This window comes from Lytechinus pictus, chromosome 8, assembly GCF_037042905.1.
Source record: "Lytechinus pictus isolate F3 Inbred chromosome 8, Lp3.0, whole genome shotgun sequence".
Taxonomy (NCBI): Eukaryota; Metazoa; Echinodermata; class Echinoidea; order Temnopleuroida; family Toxopneustidae; genus Lytechinus; species Lytechinus pictus.
Window position 1 is genome coordinate 11,196,465 of NC_087252.1, and position 26,206 is coordinate 11,222,670.

At 35.6% G+C, this 26,206-nt stretch overlaps 1 protein-coding gene across 1 annotated transcript; it reads right to left on the bottom strand.

The window, feature by feature from the left end:
• Positions 1-351: 351 nt before the first annotated feature.
• Positions 352-25,415, bottom strand: LOC129266325 (short transient receptor potential channel 4-like). The gene is made up of 17 exons (XM_054904168.2): positions 25,187-25,415; positions 22,088-22,206; positions 19,722-19,829; positions 19,068-19,224; positions 16,958-17,097; positions 15,471-15,578; positions 14,724-14,911; positions 13,838-13,995; positions 13,222-13,361; positions 11,309-11,516; positions 10,027-10,169; positions 9,292-9,494; positions 8,378-8,579; positions 7,787-7,957; positions 6,331-6,372; positions 4,546-4,667; positions 352-2,537 (listed from the first exon to the last, which is right to left on the bottom strand). Exons 1-17 carry the CDS (start codon positions 25,353-25,355, stop codon positions 2,138-2,140), a joined length of 2,778 nt encoding a protein of 925 aa, XP_054760143.2. The 5' UTR covers positions 25,356-25,415; the 3' UTR covers positions 352-2,137.
• Between the last annotated feature and the right edge of the window lie 791 nt (positions 25,416-26,206).

Genomic DNA, 26,206 nt, shown 5'->3' on the forward strand with positions numbered 1-26,206 from the left:
ATTTGACCCGTGTATGTGTTACGACATAAATATTAAAATTAATGAAGACGAAATGATATGAAAATGACTGTGTTGTGCCAATAAAATGAAATGACGCAATAACAAAATATTATTTTTACAAAATCAAATAAATATGAAGAATACATTTAAAAATGAATTCATTTATTCTCGGTATCCTATAATTCATTCTCTAAGTATGATGCATTGAAAAATAAATGAAATAAGAACAATGTGAAGTAGTCATTTTATCAATTTATGCACTCAATTAATACATTTATTTATAAGTAACTATAATCCTTTTTATACTGGGATTATTCTTTATATAAAACTATATAGATCAATGGTAAATACTATTGAAAATCAATCTAACATGAACAACAAATGATTGATAAGTATGGTAAAGCATGGTATAAACGGAACATATTGCTATCTACAAACTTTCCGAAACAAATTCATAGCTTTCAGATTTTGTTATGCATTCCCTCATAAGAGAGTAATATGCATTATACATGATCAAAGAGAATATTTGAACCTACCGAAATAGAAAACTTGTACATAACCCATTATCATCCTATCGGATACTTTAGATAGATAAACCCGGGCTCCGTAACACAAAGATTAGCGATCAATCGCTAAATGAACTGACCAATCAATATCAATGTTACACGCGCATTAATTTTAAAATACTGACAAGGGACCAATCAGTGCGGCTCTGTCGTATTAGCGATTCATCGCAAACCTTTGTGTTACGGAGCCCAGATTAGATCAATTAGATTTTTTTATTAGTCATTTACGCCAGTTTGAGTTGCTGTTATAAACATGTCAAACATGTTAAGATATATCCTGTAAATAATAACATTATAAAGTATACAAACACGACATCAATAAGAAACAGAAAAACAAAGCGATAAATTCAGTGTATGAAATCAGATATTGATTTGGTATAATTTGATAATTTTTCTAAACAAACATATAATAAAAAGGAATAAGACTAACAATGAACAAAATCCTTTTATGAAATGAAACGATACTTGCTGCAATTAAAGTTACAAGGAAATGATAAATATCAGCTATGCTGCAAAACTTTGATCCAAAAACGTTTATTATGCAATATCATCTCACCGTTCTATATAAGAATAATTCATTCTGCTAAGCATTTTCTCTTTCAAATAATAAATATACCAACGAAAGACTACAGGTTTTATCTATTAATTCTCTCAACACCTTAGTAACAAACGCAAAAATATTACTTTTAAACAATGGGAAGTTCACCCTGACAAAAATCTTATTGTAAAAATAGCAAAAAAATCATGCAATATATTACCAAAAGTTTGAGAAAAGTCGATCAATATAGAATTTATCACAATTTTAATTATTTGATTTATGACCTCATATTCGAGCTACTCTCCTGCACATTTTGTGGTAAAATATCAGTGAAATGTAATTTTCTCAGAAAATTGAAAATGTTTTTTACTTTACCTTCTGTATAACAATAGACACATCTTTTTACACCCGTTCCTAAAAAAGAGAACAATAAGTCATCACGAACCATTAAAAATGAAATTAATGCATTTTATATTACATAACATGTGGGGCAGCTGCTCGTTTATGATGTCAACGAATACAAAAAATAGAACTTTATTAACTTTCTTAATCTTTAATGCATTTTCCTCAAACCTTCACCAATGTTTTTATTATTTTTTTTTCCTGTTATTTTTACCACAAAATCTTCTACAGCGTGAACTTCCCCTTTAAGCCGTTGGTGTGGTAATATATATGCAGAAAATCCTGTGTATTAGACTAAATGAAAATGAAAATCCATATTTTATTGTTCGAAATAAACATGAAATGAAATAATGAATTAAGCAAATATGCAATGTAGGAATAGCAGCAATATGTACCCACTTTCTCTCATTTGGGCTCGGAAAACATATCCCGTCACTCATTTATTCTGGTTTTGAGAACTCAATCAGGTAATCACCACAAATGGAAATGAGGCATCGTTTCATTTCGTTTTCTCTCTCTCTCTCTCTCTTTAAATTCAGACCGCGTCTCTGCTTTATTGCCAGAGACTGTAGCTAAAAAGTACAGCTTGCAAATCCCTTGAATTTACTTCAGATAGACTAGCTCAAAGGATTCATGTTTCGGTGTCTTCGCCGTCGTCTCGAGTCGAGGGCGATGAGCTGGCTGATTCGTGTAGAGACGACGTAGAGGGCGTCTCACTGGCTGCATCGTCTTCTTGATGTTCTTCAGTCACCCTTAGACCACTTGATCCCATCTTCTGTCGTACAGCTCTCCCTTGGGCGCCCCGTCCGCGAACCTTAGTGAGAGTGTTCGTGAGGTTTTCCATGATGTCGTCCACCGTGCCGTGGATCTCCGTCGTGCGTCGTCGGACATCGCGGACGTGTTGGTCGAGCTCGGTTGTTTTAGTGTTCATGATGTCAACCTTGTCGAGTTGGGTTTGGATGCTGCCCAGCGTGCCTTTGAGGTTTGTGAAGGATACTTCCGATGCCTTCAGAGATTTGAATGTCTCGTATCTATCAACGCAAAAATATATGTAAATTATCGTGTCTGCATGATCAGTAACATTACAAGTTGCAGAAAATTTCATCGAGAACACAGGGAGAAATAAGGTCAATTCAAAAGAGGTATTTCATAATATACAGTACGTCCCACAAAAAACGCAACCGAGATTTATCGATGATTTATCATAACTTAATCAGAAATAAAATAGACAAATGACCTACCATTGTAAAGCTTAGAATCTCCTCTTTCATCCGAAATTACTTAGAGTATTTCTCATTCACGCATGAGTGAGCAAAAACAATTTGAAGAAGAGATACCAAAAGTCATTTGGCGGGCTGTATCTGGGTTTCAAAAAGAAAACCACACTTTTATAAAGTTCAATACCTGCTCTTTAATTTGATACCTCAATTACAGAAAATGGTCAAGAAATAAAAAAAAGTTCTGGTTATTTGAAATAAGGCTTGAATTTCAATAATTTCATAAAATTAAGAGGTTCTACAGGCTAGCGTTCAAACTCACTTGACACTCCGTTTTGTTGACAATCAGCCATGCATTAAGTCTTTTGTTAACCATGCGATTGCTTCTGTGGGAGACCGGTGAAAACACGTTTATTTAATGAAATTATGGAAATACAAGCATTGTTTCGAGGGAACATAACTTTTTTACTTCCTGACCATTTTTATGATTAAGGTATCAAATAAAAGAGCAGATATTGAACTTTCTAGGCATGTGATTTTCTTTTTGAAATTCAGATACCCCCGCCAAATGAGTTTTTGGTATCCTTTCTTCAAATTATTTTTGCACACTCATGCGTGAATGGGGAAAGATCTAAGTAATATCAGATGAAAGAGGAGATTCTAAGCTTTACATTGGAAGGTCATTTGTCTATTGTATTTGTGATTATGTTATGATAAATCATCGCTTAATCTCGGTTCGTTTTTTTCTGGGACGCAATGTATATATTTATATATGTATATATATTATAAAATATTTGTGCTATCATGACAAATTTTGTATCAAACAAATGAGTATGTCATGCCCCTTCATCACATTGCTTTGTCATCAGGAGCGGAAAATATATAGTTGTCAATTTTTCGCCAAAAAATCTTCATATTTTAGACAAACTAAAAATAAAATTTATTTGTGCTAGTTTCTTCTCAACACCAAACATTTTAGATTACACTTTTTTTCAGTGGTGACATATCATGATAGAACATGTGTCATAATCTTGACATGTATTTATTTCTATGAAACAATGTTTGAAAATATAATGACAAACAATAGAATTTGGCACGAATATCACTTTTTTTCTTCAAAAAAAATTCTACCTGAAATATACTTTAATCCCAACATCATCCCAATCATGTGAAAGAACTGAATACGCTCTTTCATTTGATACCAATTTCGTCATGGTAGTATTTATATTTCTGAAGATATAGTAAATTTTATGATGCTTGGCAAGCGAACAAATTTCGCTGAATTCCATGGGTATATGTAAGCTTTTGGCATCAACTGTATGTAGGACAGGCCGATTATTGGAGTATTATATGGAATAGAAATGATACAATAGCCTTTCTAGAAGGCAACAGCTCTCCGGAGAACCTCTATTCAAAGACATTATGTAATAAAAGGCATGCACAAAGCCAGGACGTTAAGCAGAAAGGAATTCATAGTTTGGTATACAAGCATACAGATAAGCAGTAAGGAAGATGGAAAGAAAGACAGAAATAAAGAAAAGAAATAAAGATGGAAAGATAAATAAATAGAAAGATAGATAGATGAATAGATAGACAGATAGATAGATACAGATCATACAGTTTTGGAAAAAATAATTAGACTAAATTTCTTCTTAACTCCCATACAGTATGGTCTAATAATCATATCCCAAGCTGTCCAGATATACAGGTAATAAAGAAGAAACAGGGTAGAGGCTGGACATCCGTCAAATAATGTGCTTCAATGATCCACCCTTAGAAAAATGATGAACTCCAACCAAATGAAATTAACATATTGTCTAACCTGAAAACAGCAATATCGTTCCTAATAGCCATGATATCAGATCGAGTTACGTTAGCCTCCGAATCCGCACCGAGCGTCGTACGATCTAAGATATACCGGTCAACAAGTTGTTTGACCGTCACCTTTAAGAGAGAGAATTGATTGTGATAAAATAAAGTCTGGTTTTCAAGGGTTTCAGGAAAGGTTTTATATTCAGAGAAAGATAGTGGTTCCTACGTTAGCACTATTTTCGTAGATTTGCAAAAAGCGTTTGACATGGTCGATCACTTCTTTTTTCTAACTTGAATCCATTGGTGTCAAGGTAAAGAATTACAATGGTTTACAAACTATTTATCCAACAGGAAAATTAGAACTGGTATCAATAATGTACTCCCTCTGACGAAAAGGCGATTACGAAAGGTGTACCACAAGGTTCTTTACTGGGATCGCTGTTGTTCATCATTTTTATAAATGACATCAAGTTTGCTTTCGATGAGTGCAAATTTCATCTTTATGCAAATTACACGGTCAGTCATTAATCGCATAAAAATCCTGAAGTTTTGGAGAATGTCCTAAATAAAGAGTTTACAGGTCTGGTAACGTGGATGAATAATAGCGATTCAAAGATCAATTACGACAAAACTGTATGCATGTTACTTGGAACATGCTTAAAAACATTCTATTTTTAACATAAAATTTAAAGATCAGCAATTGTCAAAAGTGAATAGCTTTAAATGTCTTGGTATTCATGAGGATGATAAATTACGATGCGATGTTCACATTGAATACATGTGTAGCAATATTAGTAAAATTGTCAGTTATTTAGGTAGATTAAGACAGTATGTGAACATGTCCGAACTTAAATTGATAAATAAATCTATCTTATTACCACATTTCGATTATGGAGATGTAATTTGGCGGTCTACCAGCAAAACTTGTTTATCACAACTGCAACTGCAATAACCAATTTTAACCCATAATCTCATACTTCTACGAACAAAATTCACAGACGCCTTGAATGGCAAACTATATTTGACAGTAAAAAAATACACCTCCTACTCTTCACTAATAAAGTATTAAGTAACTCGACCCCAGAATAATTGAAAGACAGATTCGGTTTTAGATTTCTTCCATATTCCCTCCGAAATTTTAACACGCTTTCATTATCTAAACCAAATTCCAATTATTGTGAAAGAAAATTCGTCTACAGAGCTTCCTCACAATATAATAAATTACCCACTAATCTGTGTCAACTTCCCACTCTAACTAACTTTAAAAATCACCTTCATAAACTTAACACACTATATTTTTTTAAGTTGTACCTTTTCCTTATGTTAATATATATATGTATTTTTTCATTTATGTTTAACTTTGTTTTGTAACTTGTTGTATCATTATCAATGGATTATATTTCATTTTATGATTTGTCATATTAATTTTCTTACATTGCACTGGCCCCATGGAAGACCAGCAGTAACAATTATAGTGGCAGCTGAATATGGGCTACTAGCCGTAATTTTATGTGATTTGTATATACTGTACATCCTATTTGTAATATTGTGTGATAGTTTTAATCTTACGGAAATGAAAAACAACAACACGAATGTCAAAAATAGCAGTGTCCAACATTCATAAATTTGTGCGACAAAATAACAATGAACTGACAAAGTGAACCCTCTACTGTTTGAGATTTATGTCACAATTGGCTATCCATAGATAAACCCTACCTTTTATCAAAGCTGACTTCAGAATATGGGCCAATGTGTAAAGATACATGATTATAATTTTATTTCGTAGTTTACTTACTGTGTATTCCTCTTGACTTCTGTCTCGCTTCTTCGAATTGCCCTGGTGAGATTAATAAAAATTTTAAATACATTTTAGGTTTTCACTGCCAATGAGATACAATGTACGAGGCAGAAGAAACAAACATTATTCATCCGGTTTTTTACGTGTACTTACTACTGCAGTTTCCTATAACTTACGAAGGGGAGGCTCTATAAACTGGGCAATTCCAACAATTTATAGTCTCTTAGCTGAATGCTTGAGCAAAAAAAAAAAACTTTCTTTTTTTTGTCAATGATAAAGCTAGTGTGGGTAGCGATGTGAAAAACTGATAACCAACAAAAAATGTTTGAGTACGGGTGAATTAAAGGTGAAAGTGTTGTGTGTCGTACGGGACGCAGAAATGTCCCGTACGACACGCAACATGTTCACCCCTAATTCATCATATTTTTGTTGGTAGTCATTGTTTTACATGACTACCCAGCAGTACTTTAATATAACCACAAAACAAATTGAAGTTCCTCGTTTGTTTGGACAGAATGTTGAAAGGTGTTGTGAAAATGACTGATTTTTCTAGCATGGAATCGCCCATTTGGAAATTTAATTTTCCCGTATATTCTTCAAAAATATCCTAAAAAACCAACAACCGAGTAGTACCAAGAGGGTAAAATTTATGCAAAAAGGCTTCCAATCAAATTTAATCAACAAATATCAATTTTAAACATAAACTCAAGAATATTCTTGTATGTCAAAATTTTTCATCTATAATTTTGAGCTAACTTGGTATTACATTTCAATATTTTCCCCTTTTGGTTAAATAAATTACTGTTATTGATATAAGAATAATATTCATCTAAAAATAATATGAAATATGTTCGTTTTAAATATTTTTAATGATGTACTGATTAGATTGTAACATGAGCGTACGTGAAGGGGCAGGGACAAAATGCCCCTTGACTGAATTTTGATGACCCCCTTTTAAGAATTGTTTTCTGGTTGTAAGGAGGTTCAGTTGTCTAACAACTTTCGGAATAACTATTTGTAAGCTCACTTTAACTCGGAAAGAGTCGTCATATATTTCAGGCCTATATACATTTATACCATTATTTTCTTAGGAGAAGTGATATATAGTTTAATTTATCAATTTATATATCCATCCATCCATCAAGCAAGTCATTCATTAATTTATTCTTTAATCCATCCATTTATTCATTCATTTGTTCGTCAATTAATTCATATACGTAGGCAATCTAGTCTGCTGTGTGAACTCTTAACTCGAGTTAAGGGTCTGAATGTGCAGCCTATAATGCCTTGTGTACTGAAGGCCCTCTCGTCAGGTTTTGTATGTGCTAGTCTTTGCGTGGAGACCCACTCGTTGATCAAAGTTAATATCAGGATCTGTGCCTGCAGACTATAGACAATCAGCGAGACTTTCCAATATTCTTTTAATGCGGGGACAGATAACATGTGTACGTACATTTTCATCCTTACTCCTGCGGCAACACGAACTACCGAGTTTCCTACACATTGCTGCCCAGTCTCGAATGGCGGGAAACACATTGAACGGTGGGGGCGTCGTATTCCCAGGTTGGAGGAAACTCACCCACATCTGTGCTCGAGCGTATTTCCATTCAGTATCCGAATTTTCCTGTTCAAAAAATGAACATTGGTCAGAAATAATCATGACACAGTACGAAGTGCCTAATTCATATCTAAAAATCGTTCTTTGACAGAAAACAGTTTTTGAGCAATATTGTGCACGGTTATAATCACATAAAATCTACTTCCATTTATATATATATATATATATATATATATATATATGTATATTCTAGACCAACACCCACCCCCTGAAATGATCAGGGTAAATTAAAGCGTCATCTTTTCTCTTTACCGGTATATCCAATAGATCTTATCATACATGTACACGATTGTAACACCCAACTTTAATGAAATCGTTGGCAACTTCAACCCTAGATTTACATGTATTAAACTCGCCTCCCTTGATCTCCACTTTCTTTTGCTTTGGATAAAACAGAATCAGATTGTTCCACTTTTCATGTCTTACCTCGACTCTTGTATAGGTATTGCTCATCATAGCAATGAGAGCATTGAGCATGACGACCACAGCAAACATGAGATAGAGACCGAAGAGGAACGTTCCCACAGCCTCGGTGAAGTAGTGATTGATGCCGCTTTCAAGCTGTATAATGCTGAGAGACTCCAATCCGAACAGGGCCCAGAAGAGTGTTAACATTGACAATCCAACACTGAGTGGGGGAAAAATATTTGAAGCGTGGTAAAAGCTCCTTAGATTTTGCCTATCAAGGCAAAGATATTATGAAAACACCATATGCGCCTATTTTGTATTTTATTTCGTTTTTTAAGGAGATACACCTGAAACACAAGTTAAAATGAATCAGAAACTACAGAAGAACATGTTATGAAAATTATTGTACATGATGACAATATCTTAATTTTTAATAATGCCATTTTGATATCAGTGATGTAATGAGCCAGAAATTTAAAAGGGACCGGAATTCTAAAAAGCTGTGAGCGAGCGAAGCCAGCAAATTTTTCTTTAGAACTTTCTAATACAAAGAAATTTTGTGATAGATTCTGACACAATATTGATAACATCATATTTCACCCCTTTCAATTTTTCCCTTATTTCAGGGGCTTGAAATTTGGGGGTCTATGGCCCTAACCCCTCCCCCTTCTTTATGCCAGTGATTGCTATGTCAGGTATAGATGAAAAAATAAGAAAAAAGTGGACATGGTTCTTGAAGTTTAAATCTCAAACTTTGAGCAATGACAGAACTTTACTGTTGGATGGCTTACAGACATTTTGTGGACGTTTGAACTCCCAAATATACCCATTGCACTCACTTCCGAGAACCTAATAGACTAGTTCGTAGTTACTTCATGCGCAGAATCTTCTGATCATGCGCAGAGTGGAACTACGAACTGGCTTATTGTTACCTGGCGAATGCACCGTAGTCGCATGCTGCGTCGGGGTCGGCACTGCACTGTTGGTAGGTGTACTCCTCGTAGGTCTGGTAGATCTGGTTGAGACCGAGAGCAAAGGCGAACCAGACGATGATGAAGACGAGGATGAACTTGACGATGTCGAACAGCATACCGCCCAGCGAGATCTGAAGGGGCCCGACCAACTGCGAGGAAACCTGGTGGATGTATCGAATTAATAAATCATTATATATCGAAGTACACTGGAAAACCGCTGATCTAAATTTAACACTAAGCAGGTAACATGAAGACAGAGGAGGGTTTCGCGGAATACCTTGTTTTCTTCGTGGGCATAATTATGTTGATCCTGAAAGGACCACCTAAACCTCTTCTACTTCGCCATGGAAACCTTAAGAAGTTACGGGTGACATGGCCACGCCAACTTATTTACTGATCCAAAACACCTCTATTTTTGTGCATTGATAAATTAGAAGCCCCAAGCTAACATTGAATTTACCCTAAATCGTCCCTACGACTTTCAACAATGAGTTGACGGAACCAGGTTTTAAGTCGAGCGACCGAGTTATTAAGTCGAGGGGACGAGTTACACTTCGAGGGAACGACTTATATAAGTCGAGGAAGCGAGTTTGTAAATAGTGGAAACTATCGGGTAAGGAAAAATACCTTAGAGTCTCTGTAATTGCACAATTGCAATGATATTTCATTTAAAAGGGGGAAAGTGTGTCGTACCGTTAAGCTTAGTAGCCGAAGGAAGGCAATGACCGTAGCTACAGCAAAGAAGGCATCAGCTAGAACGGATGGATGGTCAGGCGGCAATGACACTCTACCAGAATACACAGGTGTGGTAGTCATCATCGGGGGCACTTCTGTGGCTGCAGGGAAAAGACAAAATACATCGTAATTAAGCAGTCTTCTCCAAACAGAAAGAAAATGGTGTGAGTCGGTGTACATTGATGATCACTCCAGTCTTTTTTTCAGTGTCAAATTTACAGTGTTAGTTCAACATCCATAAGAGTTATACCAACATATCTGGATGTTTCTTGAACACTCTAGGTGTTATGTAGAAAATTCGAGGATGTCATTTTAACACTTCACAGTGTGTGGTCCTATAGAGACAGCAAATAATGTCAATTTCATCACAGCGCAGTTATCACAGATGGCCATCACAATCTAACCGTGGTCATATACCCGCTGGAAAGAACACTGCGCCATACAGTTTAGTTTGTGGACAAAGTGTGAATTCGTCAGACTTTTAACTTTAGCATTGTAGCAGTGTGGGCACAGTTTCCCGTTCTCCCACTCAGCCATACTGTTGAGGTGTCCACACTGTAAAATATTTTTCACACTGTTGAATTTGAGCGTTAAACCGTGTGATTCTCATCTTCCTATAGTCCACAATGTGGGCACATTGTACACATCACGCCACACTGTTAATTTCCAGCAGGTTACAGTACTGCAGTTTCGTCTCGATATATGAACTTCTGATAAAGTATTTTAACATTGTGAAAAGGTGTATTACTTTAAATAACATTTTATTTTCAGGCGACCAAATATTGTCTTAAAACAAACTATAATAATTTGTTTATATGGCAACGAACTTGTAGCGTGAATATTTGAAAGACTTGTGACGAAACATTATTCAATCATTATAATGTGCATATCAAAGATCACTTTAAAAGAAACATTGCTTTCTTGATAAGGAATTCGGCGCAGAACATGGTTGAAGAAGATCAGGACGATAGCTTATGTAATCAAAAGTGGGTGTAGCTTTTTTGCCTTTCTCTATATAAAAAGGAAAGTATGATTTATAGTTTTCTTTTTTCGGATACAGGATCCTATGAAGGATCAATCAATCCAATGTTTTGTCTAACATTTTTACTCTAGTAATCGTATAATATTCTGCATTTGGAAATATAGCACCCGGGTATAGCACATCAACTGAGTTTGAATCTACTCTATGCTTTCATTTACAAAAAATAACAAAACGCGAAAAGAGTTAGGATGTACTTACTAGTTTCATTACAAGTTTTTCTGACTACGGACTGTATCAACTCAGTAAGATTAGCGTTCTGGTTGGCTTGAATCTCGAGGCTGGCGTTACGGACGACCTCATCGATGTAGTCCCGGAGCTCGGGCACGGTCTCGTTCTGCAGAAATTCCCTGAGCTGGTCGAGATCGATGTCACGACGGGCAATGCTATCAACGGCAGGTTCTCGAGTCTGAAGCAAGGGGAGTAACACATTCAATTCGATTGCATTGAGTAGGGGAGAACTGGGGACATTCTTATAATTTGAATAATACTCAGCCAATCAGAAAAGTCGTAACATCTGAAAAGGTGTGTCAAGGCACAGCTCACGACAGACATATCAGCCATTACACAGCTCGACAGTAAGTAAAAAAATTGTCATTTTAAAAAACCCATTTTGATACTTTTTCGTTGTTTCTTGTAAGTAATCTATATATATATATATATATATATATATATATTTGCTTTTTAACTCTGTATATAGTATGCATATAAATCGTGTCAATGCCTGAAAATATATTAGAAGGTTTGATCGAAGTTCAGCTTAGATCTGGGGGACTATGTATATTGCAAATGTTGTTATTGCATTTTGTTGTAAAAAAGAAACCCTATCAAAATCAAGAATGCTACCAAGGAAAATTTGCAAATTGTCATGATTGTGACAGGAAAAATAATATACCACTACAGTTTTACAATATAAAGTACCATTTAAAGAACCATCGATTTTACCTAATTGTGTGAATATGAATCGCAGACGTTCTTTTACAGAATATCGAGGAAAACATTGCAATAATTTATTGATAGCAGGAAAAATAAAAGTAAAGCACAGGTAACATAACTATAACAAGAAACAACGGTTACATGAACAAAACTGTCTAAGGAGTAATATTGCCAGGTGGAAGGAGAGTTACTGTAGAAGAAAGGGAAGATATTGGAGAATTTATAAACGCCCTGCATAAACAGAATCACAACAACCACGATTTATTTTTATTAATGCAATGCGATACGACATTGTGATCCATATAAATATGAATCAAATGACGCGACCTATACATAGTAATATGATAATTCGGGTAAGGTTATCAGGTGAATGACAAAACACACAAATGCATGTAACGCCATTTACATAAACATACAGAAAAGCTAAATTTACTGCAAAGTGACCACCCTTGAAAGATAAGTACCACTTACGTTTGGGCCCGAATTACTGAATGAATTCGAGTGAAATTTCAACAATAGAATGAAACGTATATCACTTATATACAAAGAAGATTATTAACACGTGTATAATTTCAAGAATTTGACGTCACGGACCGGTGAATGCTACATCAAACACATTTTTAGATTTCTGTCATTGCTTTTTTTTCTACTTTTTGTATATTCAAAGATATTCAAAGTGATACATATTTCTCATTTTATTATTGAAGGTGCCTTTTAATACTTGCCATTTCATCCAATAACAAGTTGGCCCAACAGCCATTTAGTCTGTATACCATTTGGTCTAATTGGAATAAGTGTTAATTGTGCAAAATTAATGAAAATGATATAGATATTAGACCAACTGGTTATGAGACGAAATGGTCTTAGACGTAATAATGATTAGACGAAGTGATGATTGGACCAAATGGTGGTTAGACGAAATGTTGATGGACGGAATGGCATTAGACTAAATGAAAGTAGACCATGTAGTGAGTGGACAAGTTGGCAGTAGACGAATTGGCAATCTACCGTCCTTTGGTGACATTACAATTTTTGGTCGGATTGCTAATGAGAGGTTCTCCATCGCATTACCCATGTTTTATATGTCGACATTTAAATGCTCTCATTGACTTTATTCTTCGATTTTTTTTTCATACCGGCTAACTTGTCACAAGGGTGTCGTTCTTATGTACCCTTACCTGTAGATAAGCCACTAGATACAATGTGAGGGCCGTCCAGAAGAGAAGGAGGATGCAGAATTCAAGAATGTTCTGACCATTCGTGATAAATGTCTTGATCCCTTGGCGATAGATTCCGATGACAGCCGCCCATGTCATTCCTGATTGGGAAATGAATGGTGATTACTTTGATTAATTTGAATTTTACTTGACTAAACACAGCAGAAATAAGGCCACCCCTCTCCTCCCCCTCCGGGGAAAAAACAAACAAAAACAAAACAAATTCCCTTTTTATTACATATTTTAAAAAACTTCGTGAGATTAAAATTCAATTTTGAAACCCACAAGGTTCTCGTTATCGAACGCAGCGGGGACAGGGGCACTTGCCCCTTCCTCTAAGAAAAAAAAATCAAATTGTTTATTCCAGCGTTCCTTTTGACTTATTTATTTATTTTTTAGATTAACATGCGATCTTACTTACTAGATGCAAGCCAGAAGAGGAAAAATGGGGACTTATCCAAATTTTGAGTGAAAATCTCAATCTATAAGAATTGCTATATATTTTTTAAACTACTTCTATCTTCTAGACCTATTTCCAATATTTGGACTCGAGACAGCAGAATAATTAAGGGCTTACCAACTAGCCAGGCTAAAATAAGGAAGAGTAGCGGTACGGGTATCCGGGTCCATTGCTTTTGCGGATCTTCGGATGTGGTTCCGGAAGCCGAGGTTGCAATGAGTAGAAATATGAGGAAGGTTAACCGGGATCCGACACTCATCAGAAACTTAACAAACCTGTAAAAAAAAATCCCAGAAGTAATCTTCAACTAAACCGAGCAAGCCTATTGTAAATAAACTGTTCTTTATCTGTAAGTAGAAATACATAGAAAGGTTGAAGACTTACGGTAGAAAGTGAAATCGCATAATTTAATCTTTTCTGTCTTGATGATATTGATGTAAAAAACATCATGTCGATATTTAACACTGACGATGGATTGGACGCTTCATTTAGAAATAGTATGAGATGAATTCGTATGTATAATTATTAAGTAAACTCTGTATGCAGTAAACAGGTTCCCTGGCAGAAATAAAAAATAAGTTTGATTGAAATCATATTTTTGAATATTTAGTTTATTCTATGCATCATTCAGACCTTTGTGGCAAAGGGTACAATTTTATACGTATTCATTTATTTATGTATTTATTCATTTATTCATATATACATGTCCACAAATAATTAAAGTACATTTCATAGCAAATCATTTCAATTGAAATGTACCAATAAGATGAATAAAGTAGAGGGGCCTACTGAAAAACCAAAGCTTGTAAGATGTAGACCCTCCTGTCGACATTTTTAAAAGGGTAAATGCGATTAAAAACGATCAAAATAATCAGCAAAATTCTAAAAAGTTACATAGAAACAAACTCTATAACACGAATGTATTTACACTATATACAAAATATATACATTATACATACTGACTTTACAATAATCAAAATAAGAATGCATCGTTTGAACTTACGGGGTGTCAACAAATGTTATGACCTTCTTCGCTGGCATAAGGATGTAGACGATCGAGATGAACGGATAGCCAATCATTATCAGGAGACTAATCAGAAGCTGTTTCCATAGCGGCCAATCTCGTGTATAAGCCAATGAGCCAAAGAAACGTTTGATAAGGAGTTGCTGGCAGTGAGGATGTGCCACGAACTGTGAAGTAAGCGTGATGAAAATATATAATCATGGATATAAATAGGGACAAAAGTTGAATTAATATGAAAAGGTGAACATCAAAGAATTGCGTATTGCAATTCTTTTAAATAGATTTAACTCGAAGCATCTCTCAAATACTGGTAAACGCCAACATAGTTTATATATTTTTATGAAATAATGTTGAAAAGGAGGAAAACGAAGGTCGGACTACCAAATACAAGATTATGCCATGGAATTGCCCCTCGTAGAATCAATGCTAAAAAGAACGCAAGCCCCTTGCAATATGCAATCCTATGTTACACTGCAAAAATCATGGTGTTTAACTGGTGTACATAGAGTACCACATCGTTTCAATCCGGTGTTAAAATTGTGGCGTCAGTTAAAAGCCATAGTTTTATTACTACACCTTTGGCTGTTACCTTTATAAGTTTGGTGTTGTGTTGAATCTGTAGGGTGTAATGTTTACACCCCGGGTACGGTCTCCAAGGGACACCAACTGGTTTTCGTTTTAACACCGCATTTTTACGGTGTACAATGTAAATAAAACATATACTACCTTTTTCTGGGTGTAAGATATTGCCATGAAGACCTTCTGTAGAGTGGCGCCATCCTCCGTAACTCCTGCTTTGATCTTATTCGGACCATGGGTCATGATCTTGTTGAGCTGGAAATAGACAGAAATTGTGACTAGTTATTTCTTATTCGAGTTCTCAGTCCTCGTCTTAATTCTTCTCTCCCCCGTCCGTTAATCATGACCCCGTCTTACAAAGAGAGTTGTGATCGAACCGATCAACATCAGCTATATCAATTTCATAATTTGTTATACTGAGAATTAACACAACTTCTCTTAGGAAACAAAGGTGAACACACTGAAATGCCAAGACAAAATGTGCACGAATGAATATACATCATACCTAGAAAATATTTTGAACAGACATGCATTTTAGATGCTGACGTTGTTGGCTTTCCATAATTGTCATTTGATCAGATCAATCGCGACTCATTGTAAAGCCCTGGGTCCCGTCTTACAATGAGTTCGGATTGATCCAATCAACCAAAAGTATATGGAAATCCATCAACGTCATACATTTTTTCTTCAGGAAATTTGCACAATGTCCTTTGTGAACAAAATGAAGCACACTGAATTCTCAAGAAAACTATAAATGTATGAATATACATTATCTAGAAAACATTTTTGAACAAACATATGTTTTAGATGTTGACATAGCTGGCGTTCCGTAGTTGTGGTTGATCAGATCAATCGTAACTCTTTGTAAGACGGGACCGATCTCCATCCCTTCCTCACATTTCATTTTCTGCTTCATCCTCTTCTACTGCAGAGTATTTTTTTCTCTTCCTCCTTCTTGTATTACTCCTATTCAGTTTTTGTTTTTCTTCTCTCTTCTTTTCCTTCTTCATTTCCATCCCGACAACCAAACGATTTTCTTCAACTAATCTCCTATTTTTATTTCATCGTCGTCTTTTTCTGTCTGTTATTACATCTGTTAATCTTTTTACATCTTCTTCATGTTCCTGTTATTTCTTATACTATTTCTCCTACTCTTCCTTCTCTCCAGGGTCCCGTAACACAAACGTTAACGATTAAACCGTTCACTTGGTTTTCGCGATTGAATGTACATTGCAGTCAATCAATCGTGAAAAAAGTTATACGATCATTGCTAAGCTTTGTGTTAAGGGCCCCTGGTCTTTTACAATCCCCCGCCCCAACATATCACTTGGAGCCGCCCCCTTAGCATGAAAAGTAGCTATATAATGTGTAACTCGATTATGGTTCCATAACCATAAAAACATTTGCTCCGGCGACAATTGCTCCGCTCTAAATTTCACACACTAATCGAATGTCCAACTTCAACCCTGGGTTTAACACGTACTATACCCTACCCTAAACATAACATAAACCCTATTGCAACCCTAACCCTACATCTTAGACGAAATTAAGCCCGGATCAATTGTCCAGGAACAAATATCGCGTCACCCTAAAAGTTATCCAGCTTCTACTTATTATACAGAAGTTCTACGCACCTCCTTGGAGTCTCTGGCCTGGCCAAGAAGGTCGGCAGCGTACTCTTCTATGGTATCAGCAAGCTCCAGATACTCGGCTCTGAACTCGTACTCGAGACCACTCATTTGACGTAGACGGTGACACAGAAGGAAAGCATCACCTTAGATAAATGATAAGAGAGGAGAGAATGTAAAGATAGCGAGGAGAAAAAGGGGAACGACAAGAACAGTAACAAGGGTGGGAAGAATAAGAGCAGCAACGGCTTCAGATGTTAATCGACTGGATTTGTTTACCGAGCTTACAAGAAGTTAATCAAGGTTTGATTTAGGTACGTGAGAATGATGATGATGGTGATGATGATGATCATAATGATGACGATTTAATTGTTGTTGATTATTATGATGATGATGATGATAATGAATTACCGTTCAAAATGGTATGAATGCGCATCAAAGTTCATATTTTTCAATTAATTTTCAATTCAATTTTATTTCAATCATAAAATCATAAAATAAATACATGTACAAAGTAACATGCAACAATCGAGATTTAATCTAATGAATGAAATTGGAGACTAATATGAAAGTAAAAAAAACTTGTAAGTCATAGTCCCCCAAAACAGGCAAAAGAAACACATGTTACGATATAATACAAACACACACACACCATGACACGCATGATACATAGGTACTTAAAATAGAGTTACAAGGAATAGGAAGAGACGAGCTGTCTCTTCAATAAGACCTTAAAAGATGACAATGTAGTGCATGACATAAAAGTATTAGGTAAATTGTTCAAAATACGGGGACCGTTGTGTCTAAAAGAGTTGAGTAAGGACTGAGACGAAATCTTTGGGTAATGGTATTTTATACATGAGCGGGTATTATGGGAATGGATAGAGTGAGCTTGAAAATGAGAATTTGTACATATTCTAAGGGCTTTCTTTTGCAGTTTGTATAAAGATTCTAATTTAGTTTTCCCCACTGCTGCCCAGGTAATGGTACAATAATATAAGTATGGTCAAATTAAACAGTTATACAACATAAATAATACATTTTGAGGTAGGGATATACGTAATTTACGGAGGATACCAATGTTTTTAGATATTTTGTTTACAATATATTGTCGATGGTCCTGGAAAGATAGAGTATCATCAAGAATTATTCCTAAAAATTTAACTGAAGTGCACACATTCAAATTAACATGGTTTATAAGTATTCTAATATTATTACAATTATATGGGTGGGATTTTCTATTAAAATATAATACACACGTTTTGTCATTGTTTATAATTAATTCATTAGCATCAAACCATTGTATAACATTTTCTAATTCTCTATTTACCTGTAATATTAATCTATTGAAATCTTTATGACGTGCAATTAAGTTGGTATCGTCGGCAAACAATGTAAAACGAAAAAAGGATGAAGAAGAGCTCAGATCTTTTATATAGATAAAAAAGGAGAGGACCCAGTATCATGAGTATAGAGCCCTGTGGGACTCCACACTGGATCCTCTTTCTATCGGAAACAAAATTATTATAACATGTGAAATGGAAACGATTACTCAAATAATTCTTAAACCACTGTAAGGCTACACCACGTATACCAAAAATTGTAATTTACAGAGGAGAATATCATGGTTGATAACATCAAACGCTTTAGATAGATCAAGAAATAAGCCTAAATGTATGAACTTTGTATATTAATTTATTTTGGATGTAATCATGAAGGTCAATTAAGGCATGTGCACAGGAGGATTGTTTTCTAAAACCGTACTGAGAGTCATCAAGGAGATTATATTTATTTAAATGATTAAAAACCCTATTGTAAATCAATTTTCTAATATCTTAGAAAAGCTAGGGAGCAAAGTTATAGGGCGATAGTTAGAAAATATATGGGGATCCCCTTTCTTAAATATTTCAAGAATAATACAATTTTGACATATAAAACATATAAAGTAATATAATATTATTTAAAAAAATATATATTATCGTATTATAGATTGCTACAGTCAACGAAACCGACTCCAATCCGAACGATTGTCGATCATTGGTAATAATGGAATAACCTCTGTAGGTCTGGAGTCAGTGATGGGATTGTAGCATAAAAGACGGAAAATCAGACATACCCATTGGGTCCTTGCTTGTTTTTGAGATGTAGAACTGACTGGATAAAGCTCTGTAGATGTTGAGTGTCCCCACTGACCGCTGCAGTGTGTGCTTTGCCGTCCGTTCTGCGTCGCCGGAATCTGGGCTGGGCACCAACGCACCGTACTTCAAAATAATCTATATAAGAAAAAAAAAAAAAATGTTATTGAGTTCAATATGTAAGGGGATCTTCAGGAACGTCTCACAAAGATTCCCAATCCCTTCAAGGAGACACCTCTAGACCAAAATGGATGTAAAGAATGCGGGAGAAAAAAAGAGGAAATAATATTTTTTTAAGGGCTGATATACAATCAGGGAATACTCAGCTGTCTCACTTGATTTAAAATTGATTGTTTTTCCTTTGTTTTGGTGTTGTGACGAAATGGAATTATGTTTATTTCAAATTGTTCTTGTTGTGAGGCACAAGGTCATCCACCTATTTATATATTTTTACAGGGATTCAATCTTTTAATTGCATGTTCTTTAAATTGTTTAAGTATAAAATACTGAAGAAGAAGAAGAAGAAAAAAGGGGTAGATGAACATTGAATAGAAACTGTGGGGGGGGGGGGGAGAAAAATAGAAAGAACGGCGAAAAAACGAGAATCGTAGAAGGGACCAATATCAGATACTTACATCGATGATCTCAAAGTTGTTATGGTGGCAAGCTAGAATAATGGGAGTGATTTCAGGATGATAGTCATCTGTTTCTGAACGACAGTTCACTATCGCCATCTGTCGATCCTAAATCAAACAAAATGAACGAGAAAAAAATTATCATTTAATGTCTAGCCTTTGAATAAATCCGTTTAATCTCTCGTTTTCATAAATAAACACGGCAACAAAAGTAAGTTCCCCCGAAAGAACCCCATCATGATTATCTTCCAGTGTAACAAATTATTCAAGTTGGAACCAAGCATGGGATAAAACGAGGGTTGTTAGGATCGAAACGTGCCCTTTTTTGTTCATGCTGTGCTCATTCGGCCGTCAAGTCACAGATGTCACTAATTATCAATAATCTCATTTCGAACAACCCTAGCTATATCCCTGCTTGATTTCAACTTGATTAATTTCTATTTACAAAACGAAAATTATTGGTAAACAAAAGTAGACACAGTTTGATCTTGACTGTCGTACAAAAAGACGGGCCAAGAAATTTCACGATTTGGGTTGTGTATTAAGCATTTTATGGAGTTTACCTCACTGAGTGCTTTATGATTTTTGGTTTTAAATATGATAAATTGTGTATGGTTGGAAGAGGTATGTTGGTAGAATAGTTTTTTAATCGGTATATAATAATGCATAATACAAATTGAATTGTTATTTCACGTTGGACCACTGATATATAACAGTGAGTCAATAACATGTTTCAAAATAAATGGTCAAGTCCACCAAAACAAAAATTTGATTGGAACAAATAGAGGAAACAGACAAACAAAATAATATCACTGCAAATCTCATTAAAAAAAGTGGTTGTAAAATAAGAAGAATAAGGTATTTTAAAGTTCGTTTCACAAAAAAAATATGTGCATGCTGCTCGGCATGACAATGGGGAAACGATATCAGGTATTCTCTATTTCTTTTTTAAATTTATAATATGTGAAAAAATAAATTTGATAATAAAGAGGGTTCCATACGTACAGTGAATTTACATGTTCCGTGAATTATTTGAGGATATATCAGAAATAATTCCCGATGGGGGAAAATAACGTGCTAAATTCATCATTTCCATGTCTTACAATCACTGCTTTGTGTAAGAAAGTGGAACCTAAAACATCGTACGTTTCCTATGTTACATTCGACCTTGATGAATGCTTGTCAAACTTTCTCCATTTATTATAACCAAAGTTTTGTTTTCTTTAACTTTGGAGTCGAAATTCAGTTGTGTGTGACGAGGGCATATAATCCTTCGGGTGGGCAACTGGGTCTTCAGTTTGCTCCGAAGTCATTGTTAAGGCTTATTTCTGGTTAGTTATAATGATTTAGACATATTGCTTGATAGACCAGTGTTATATATAAGAAGAAGTGTAAGAGCAATTACATTCATTTATTTAGTTATTTCCTCTTTAAGGATATTCATAGCATAGAATGATTAAGAATATTGCAGAATGTCTCAGTAAAGCTTTGTTAGACATGAGTAATCTTTGAGTACTCTTTGTTATATTTTAATAGAGATTGCTACACAATAGGATTCCCAGTGGTAGTGGAAATGAACAATAGGATTAGCTTTGTTGTTTACAATTGTTAATTTCACTGAGGTCATTCAAGAGTCTTCTAGAATTTGAATGATCCAGAAAGGAGGAGAATGTTCTCTTTGTAGACAATACTAGAAGCTTCCAGAATAGTAAATAATAGAAGCTTCCAGAATAGTGAATAATTTATATATAGGCTGGCAGTTTCTTCAAGGAGATCACCACATCAGATCAGAACTCAGAGTTTCACACCAGACTTAATGTCAGAGCAGAGTTTATTTCCACCTGGAATATTTATCTTGTGTGAAATTTTGCACGCCATCAATGAACTGTTTGCAGTTTCTTTGAGAGAGAAATTCTCAGTTCTCATCGAGATCATCAAGCTGTTTTAATGAACGCTTTTCAACCCATGGATTGCTGAAATTGATTGTTAATCATCATCAACATCGTCTTTACGGACACTTCAACTCGTTACAGTGACTCTTTTGTTATTCATTGTGCTTCAACATCAGTTTCATCATCGCCATTATTGTGAACTTTAATTTACGGAATCTTCGCCAACCAACTTGGATTTTATTTGGATCTAATATCATAACCTTGGATTGCACATCTAAATCTTCAAGACATGTAAGATGTTTTGTTTTTATTTTGTTGATTGATCTACATGTATTTCCTGTAATAAAAAAAGAAAATAAAATTTAAAACTAAATTTTCATTGTTATTTGTTGCAGTATCGTAACACCAGTCTTACATAATTTTAGTCGTAGACAAAAAAATAGTTATGACTGTTATGAGAAAAGTTTCGCTTACCCCAAAAGATTCCGAGTGCTTGAGTATCAGCTTCACTGCCTCGAAGAACTGAGTATCCACAGCGCGGAGTAGCGAATCGCCGATGGCTACATTACTCTTTAGAAGTAGTTTCAGGATCACTAAGACAAATAATTAAAAAAATAAACCAGGAATAACGTTAGTTAATTTGATACTGGGTCGTGGGAAGTGTAATGGAAAGGGTCGTGGTGTAGTAGTTTGGCCTCGCACTCAGGATTCCGGGTCATGTGTTCGAATCTCATGTAAGCACTAGCGTTCTTCAGCAATGTACACCCTGGTATAAAAATGGGCACCAGGGTCCCGTCTTACAAAGAGTTGCGATTGATCCGATCAACGACAACTATGGACGGCCAGCCACGTCAACATCCAAAATGGAAATTTGTTCAAAATATTTTCTAGATATGATGTTAAAAGTCATACATTCAGAATTTTCAGTGAAAATTCAGTGTGCTTTTGTTTTGCTTACAACGGACATTGTGTAAATTTCCCGGATAAAAAATTATGACATTGTTGGATTTCCATATTTTTGAGTTGTTTGGATCAATCATAACTTTGTGCAAGACAGGGCCCTGGTATAGAATGTGAATCAACTATGCTCTGCCATATGAAGAGGGCATACCGTGCAGATTATTAAAGCAAAACAAATGTCAGGGCATCTCTGTTCAACTGTATTCGGGCCTACCATTCTTCATCGTAACAAAATTAATGTAAATAATCATTTTTTTCAAGATTTCCCTTGAAAACCTGCTGCTTTTTGCATGTTTTAAACAGTTCTGTGGCGCCATACGGATGTTCAATTGTTTCTTGAACTGTTGAACATATATATATCAATTTAGCATTTATTCAATACAAATAAAACATAAAAATATGATACAACCATGTCCGAAGCTAGCCCTGAACTGAACATCAAATATAAGAATACATTGATCATGGAGCTATAATAGCTCTATACATTGATGATACAGAACAGTATAAGCACAAGATCTTGAAATGATCAAACTTACAATACAGCATTGGCGTTTTCATGATCACCACACTTGATAAACAAAGTACATTGCATCAGATTTAAATACAAATTAAGTTGATTAGATAAATTTCAAAATAAGAAATATAGCTGAAAATTAGTAATGACCAAATGATTTTTTTAGAACACCATTACAACATCATTAGTTATTTATTGTACACTGTTGGTCATAAAGGTGGAATAAAATATTTTTGAATAAAAATCGACAGTTTTTGTTGGTATTTGAAAGGCTACGCGTAGACAAAATGGTAATTGAGTGATTACATAATGTTTCCCCATTACACAGGTGACATTATAACATGAGAAATTTGGATTACGTAATAAATTATTTTGTTGTAGACTATAAAATCCTATGCATATGATTTTCTGTCCCTTTCCCTGATTTAGCACTATGTATAAGAAGGTTGCATTTTTTTCGAGTTCCTTGTACGGTTTGAAATAAAAATCGGTAGAGACGTTCCCTGGACTGTGCCTGGTCCAACAGCAACACGCGAGAGAGTGGTAGCACTGCGACAGGAGGGCTACAAGCAGACTGATATCGCAGAAGTCCTAGGGATATCACAGAGTGCAGTCTCTAAGATCCTGAAACGTCAACGTGAGGCGGGGAATGTGCGGCCACGGAAATATCCAGGACGTCCCAGATTGACCACAAGAAGAGATGATCGCCAACTGTTGAATTTCAGCCGCAGAAACCGGAAATTGCCCACGAGCAGTCTTCGTCGCTTGTGGAGGAGATATCATGGGATCAACGTTTCCCGATCAACCGTTAATTGCAGATTGCTCCAACATGGTTACCGAGCACGACGGTTGACCAAATGTCCACGCCTGTCTGTTCGCCACAGAGTAGCTCGTCTTCTTTGGGCTAGGGAGCACAGAAGGCTTCATCCAAGACATTGGCAACATGTGGTCTTCACGGACGAGAGCCGGTTCATCCTCGACCGAAAGGATGGGAGACAATGAGTTCGTCGATTAGCCGGGGAAAACCTTCGCGATGAATGTATCCACGAGACGACTCAAGGCGGAGGCGGAGTCCCACTGTCTTCCATATGCAAGACGAGTGTATGGGCACAATTTCCGACTGCAGGATGACAACGCTAGACCGCACAGGGCCGCTGCAGTAAGGGAATTCCTGGAGGCAGAGGGCGTCGTACAGTTGCCATGGCCAGCTTGTTCGCCGGATATGAACCACATAGAGCATGCATGGGCTGCCCTAGGCCGAGCCATCAACAACAGAGAGGTCATTCCTCAAAATCTGCAGGAGTTGGCAGATGCTCTGAGGGAAGAATGGGACGCTGTGCCTGTTGACGTCATCAACAAGCTAGTGGACAGCATGCCACGACGTCTGTATGCGCTGGTTCGTGCCAGGGGTGGACATACCCGATACTAGTGACTGAGTAAGAACAAAGACTCAGGTTTGATGCTAATTTGTCCATGAAATCACAAAAAAGAAGTCATCTGGAAAACTGAGAGAGGTTGAAAATAAATATCTCATGATCCTTTAATTTACTGTATATTGTCGTCATTGTTGTTCTAGGCTCATGACATCCATCGCTTAGGACATAAACTTGTAAAATATCACTGTCAAACGTGTGTAAAAGGCAGAATACTAAAGTAAAGTGATTATCATGCACCATAAATGCCATATTCAAATCATGTTGTAATAATTACGCTGTGAAAATTTGGTGAAAAAAAAACATTCCACCTTTATGACCAACAGTGTATGTTTTCAGTGTGTATTTTAACTCGGTGACCCCTATTCATACGCTCTGCTTTCTCCGGTGTCACCAAATTTTTTTTGCTCTTTTGCTAGTGTATTCTTTTTGTATTTATATTGATATTCAATTTGTTTGACGATAATTACGTGTAATGTTGGTATGTATCTGTGCAACTGTATTGTAACTGATGATGGTTAAATAAATACATTGAAAAAAAAATAGATAGGTTAATAAATAGATCAATAAGTACTTAGATAGATAAATTTTAAAATAATGAATAAAAAGATATATACTTAAATACCTAAACTTAAAAAAAGTAAATGAAAAAAAAAATGAACTTACGAAGGTTCCCTCGGGTGATGGCCACAGCAATCGCAGTTCTTCCGTTCCTATCCGTGCAGTTAACATCGAGAGGTTGGGTTTCGATCCTGTCTAGGGCGTCTTCGACAAAAGATACATCGCCGTCCCTAACGGCGGCCAAAAACCGCTCCTCGTGGGTGAACGCCGACATGTCTTCGGGCTTGGTTTTTTTATGCGTACGTGCGTAACGGAGAGAAACTTGCCTGTTTGACAAAAAATGTTGACACAGAAATAGGATGAGTTAGATAATGAAAATGAATTAATCTATTGATAATTTGGGATACATACACTCTAAGAACACTGAGAAAGATATTACATAATATTGGGTAGAAAGGGAACATGCATGTTTGCTGTGTATTTTTTTTAACCCCATATTGGGCTATTTTAACGCAACATTGCGTAAAATTTTACCCAATCTATTTATCCAACCAACATGAATGTTCCCATTTTATCCTATACTGGGTAAACCTTTGAAGAGTGTATAAGAGTTTAGTTGCAAAAGGGGTTAGGTCCACTTTGGACCATTCCGAGAAAACCCATGTTTTTTTATTATCACTTATTGCAATATTCTTACGAGAAACTAAATTGTCATGTACTACCCTATCATGTGAACATAAAATTGGGTATAAACGAAATCTACCTGTCTTCAATTTTTTCTATATATTAAAAAAAAAAATTATCATTGTGGACCTAACCCCTTTTGCAAGTAAACTGAAATGAATCCAATCTCTTTTGATTAAAAAAGTGATTTTTCTTTGCCACTTTCATTCACGTTTTCATTTGAATTTCAAATTGTCTTTGGTATCATCAGAGTGACTAAAAATTTAGGGGTTTAGAGACAGAAAACAATAAAATTTATGAAAAATTGACCTAACCCCTTTTGCCATATGAGTTCTTCAGAAGAGTTTGGTTGCAAAAGGGGTTAGGTCCACTCCAAGAAAATCATATTTTTAATTCTCCCATATTGCAATACTCTTATGCGAAAATAAATTTTCATGATAC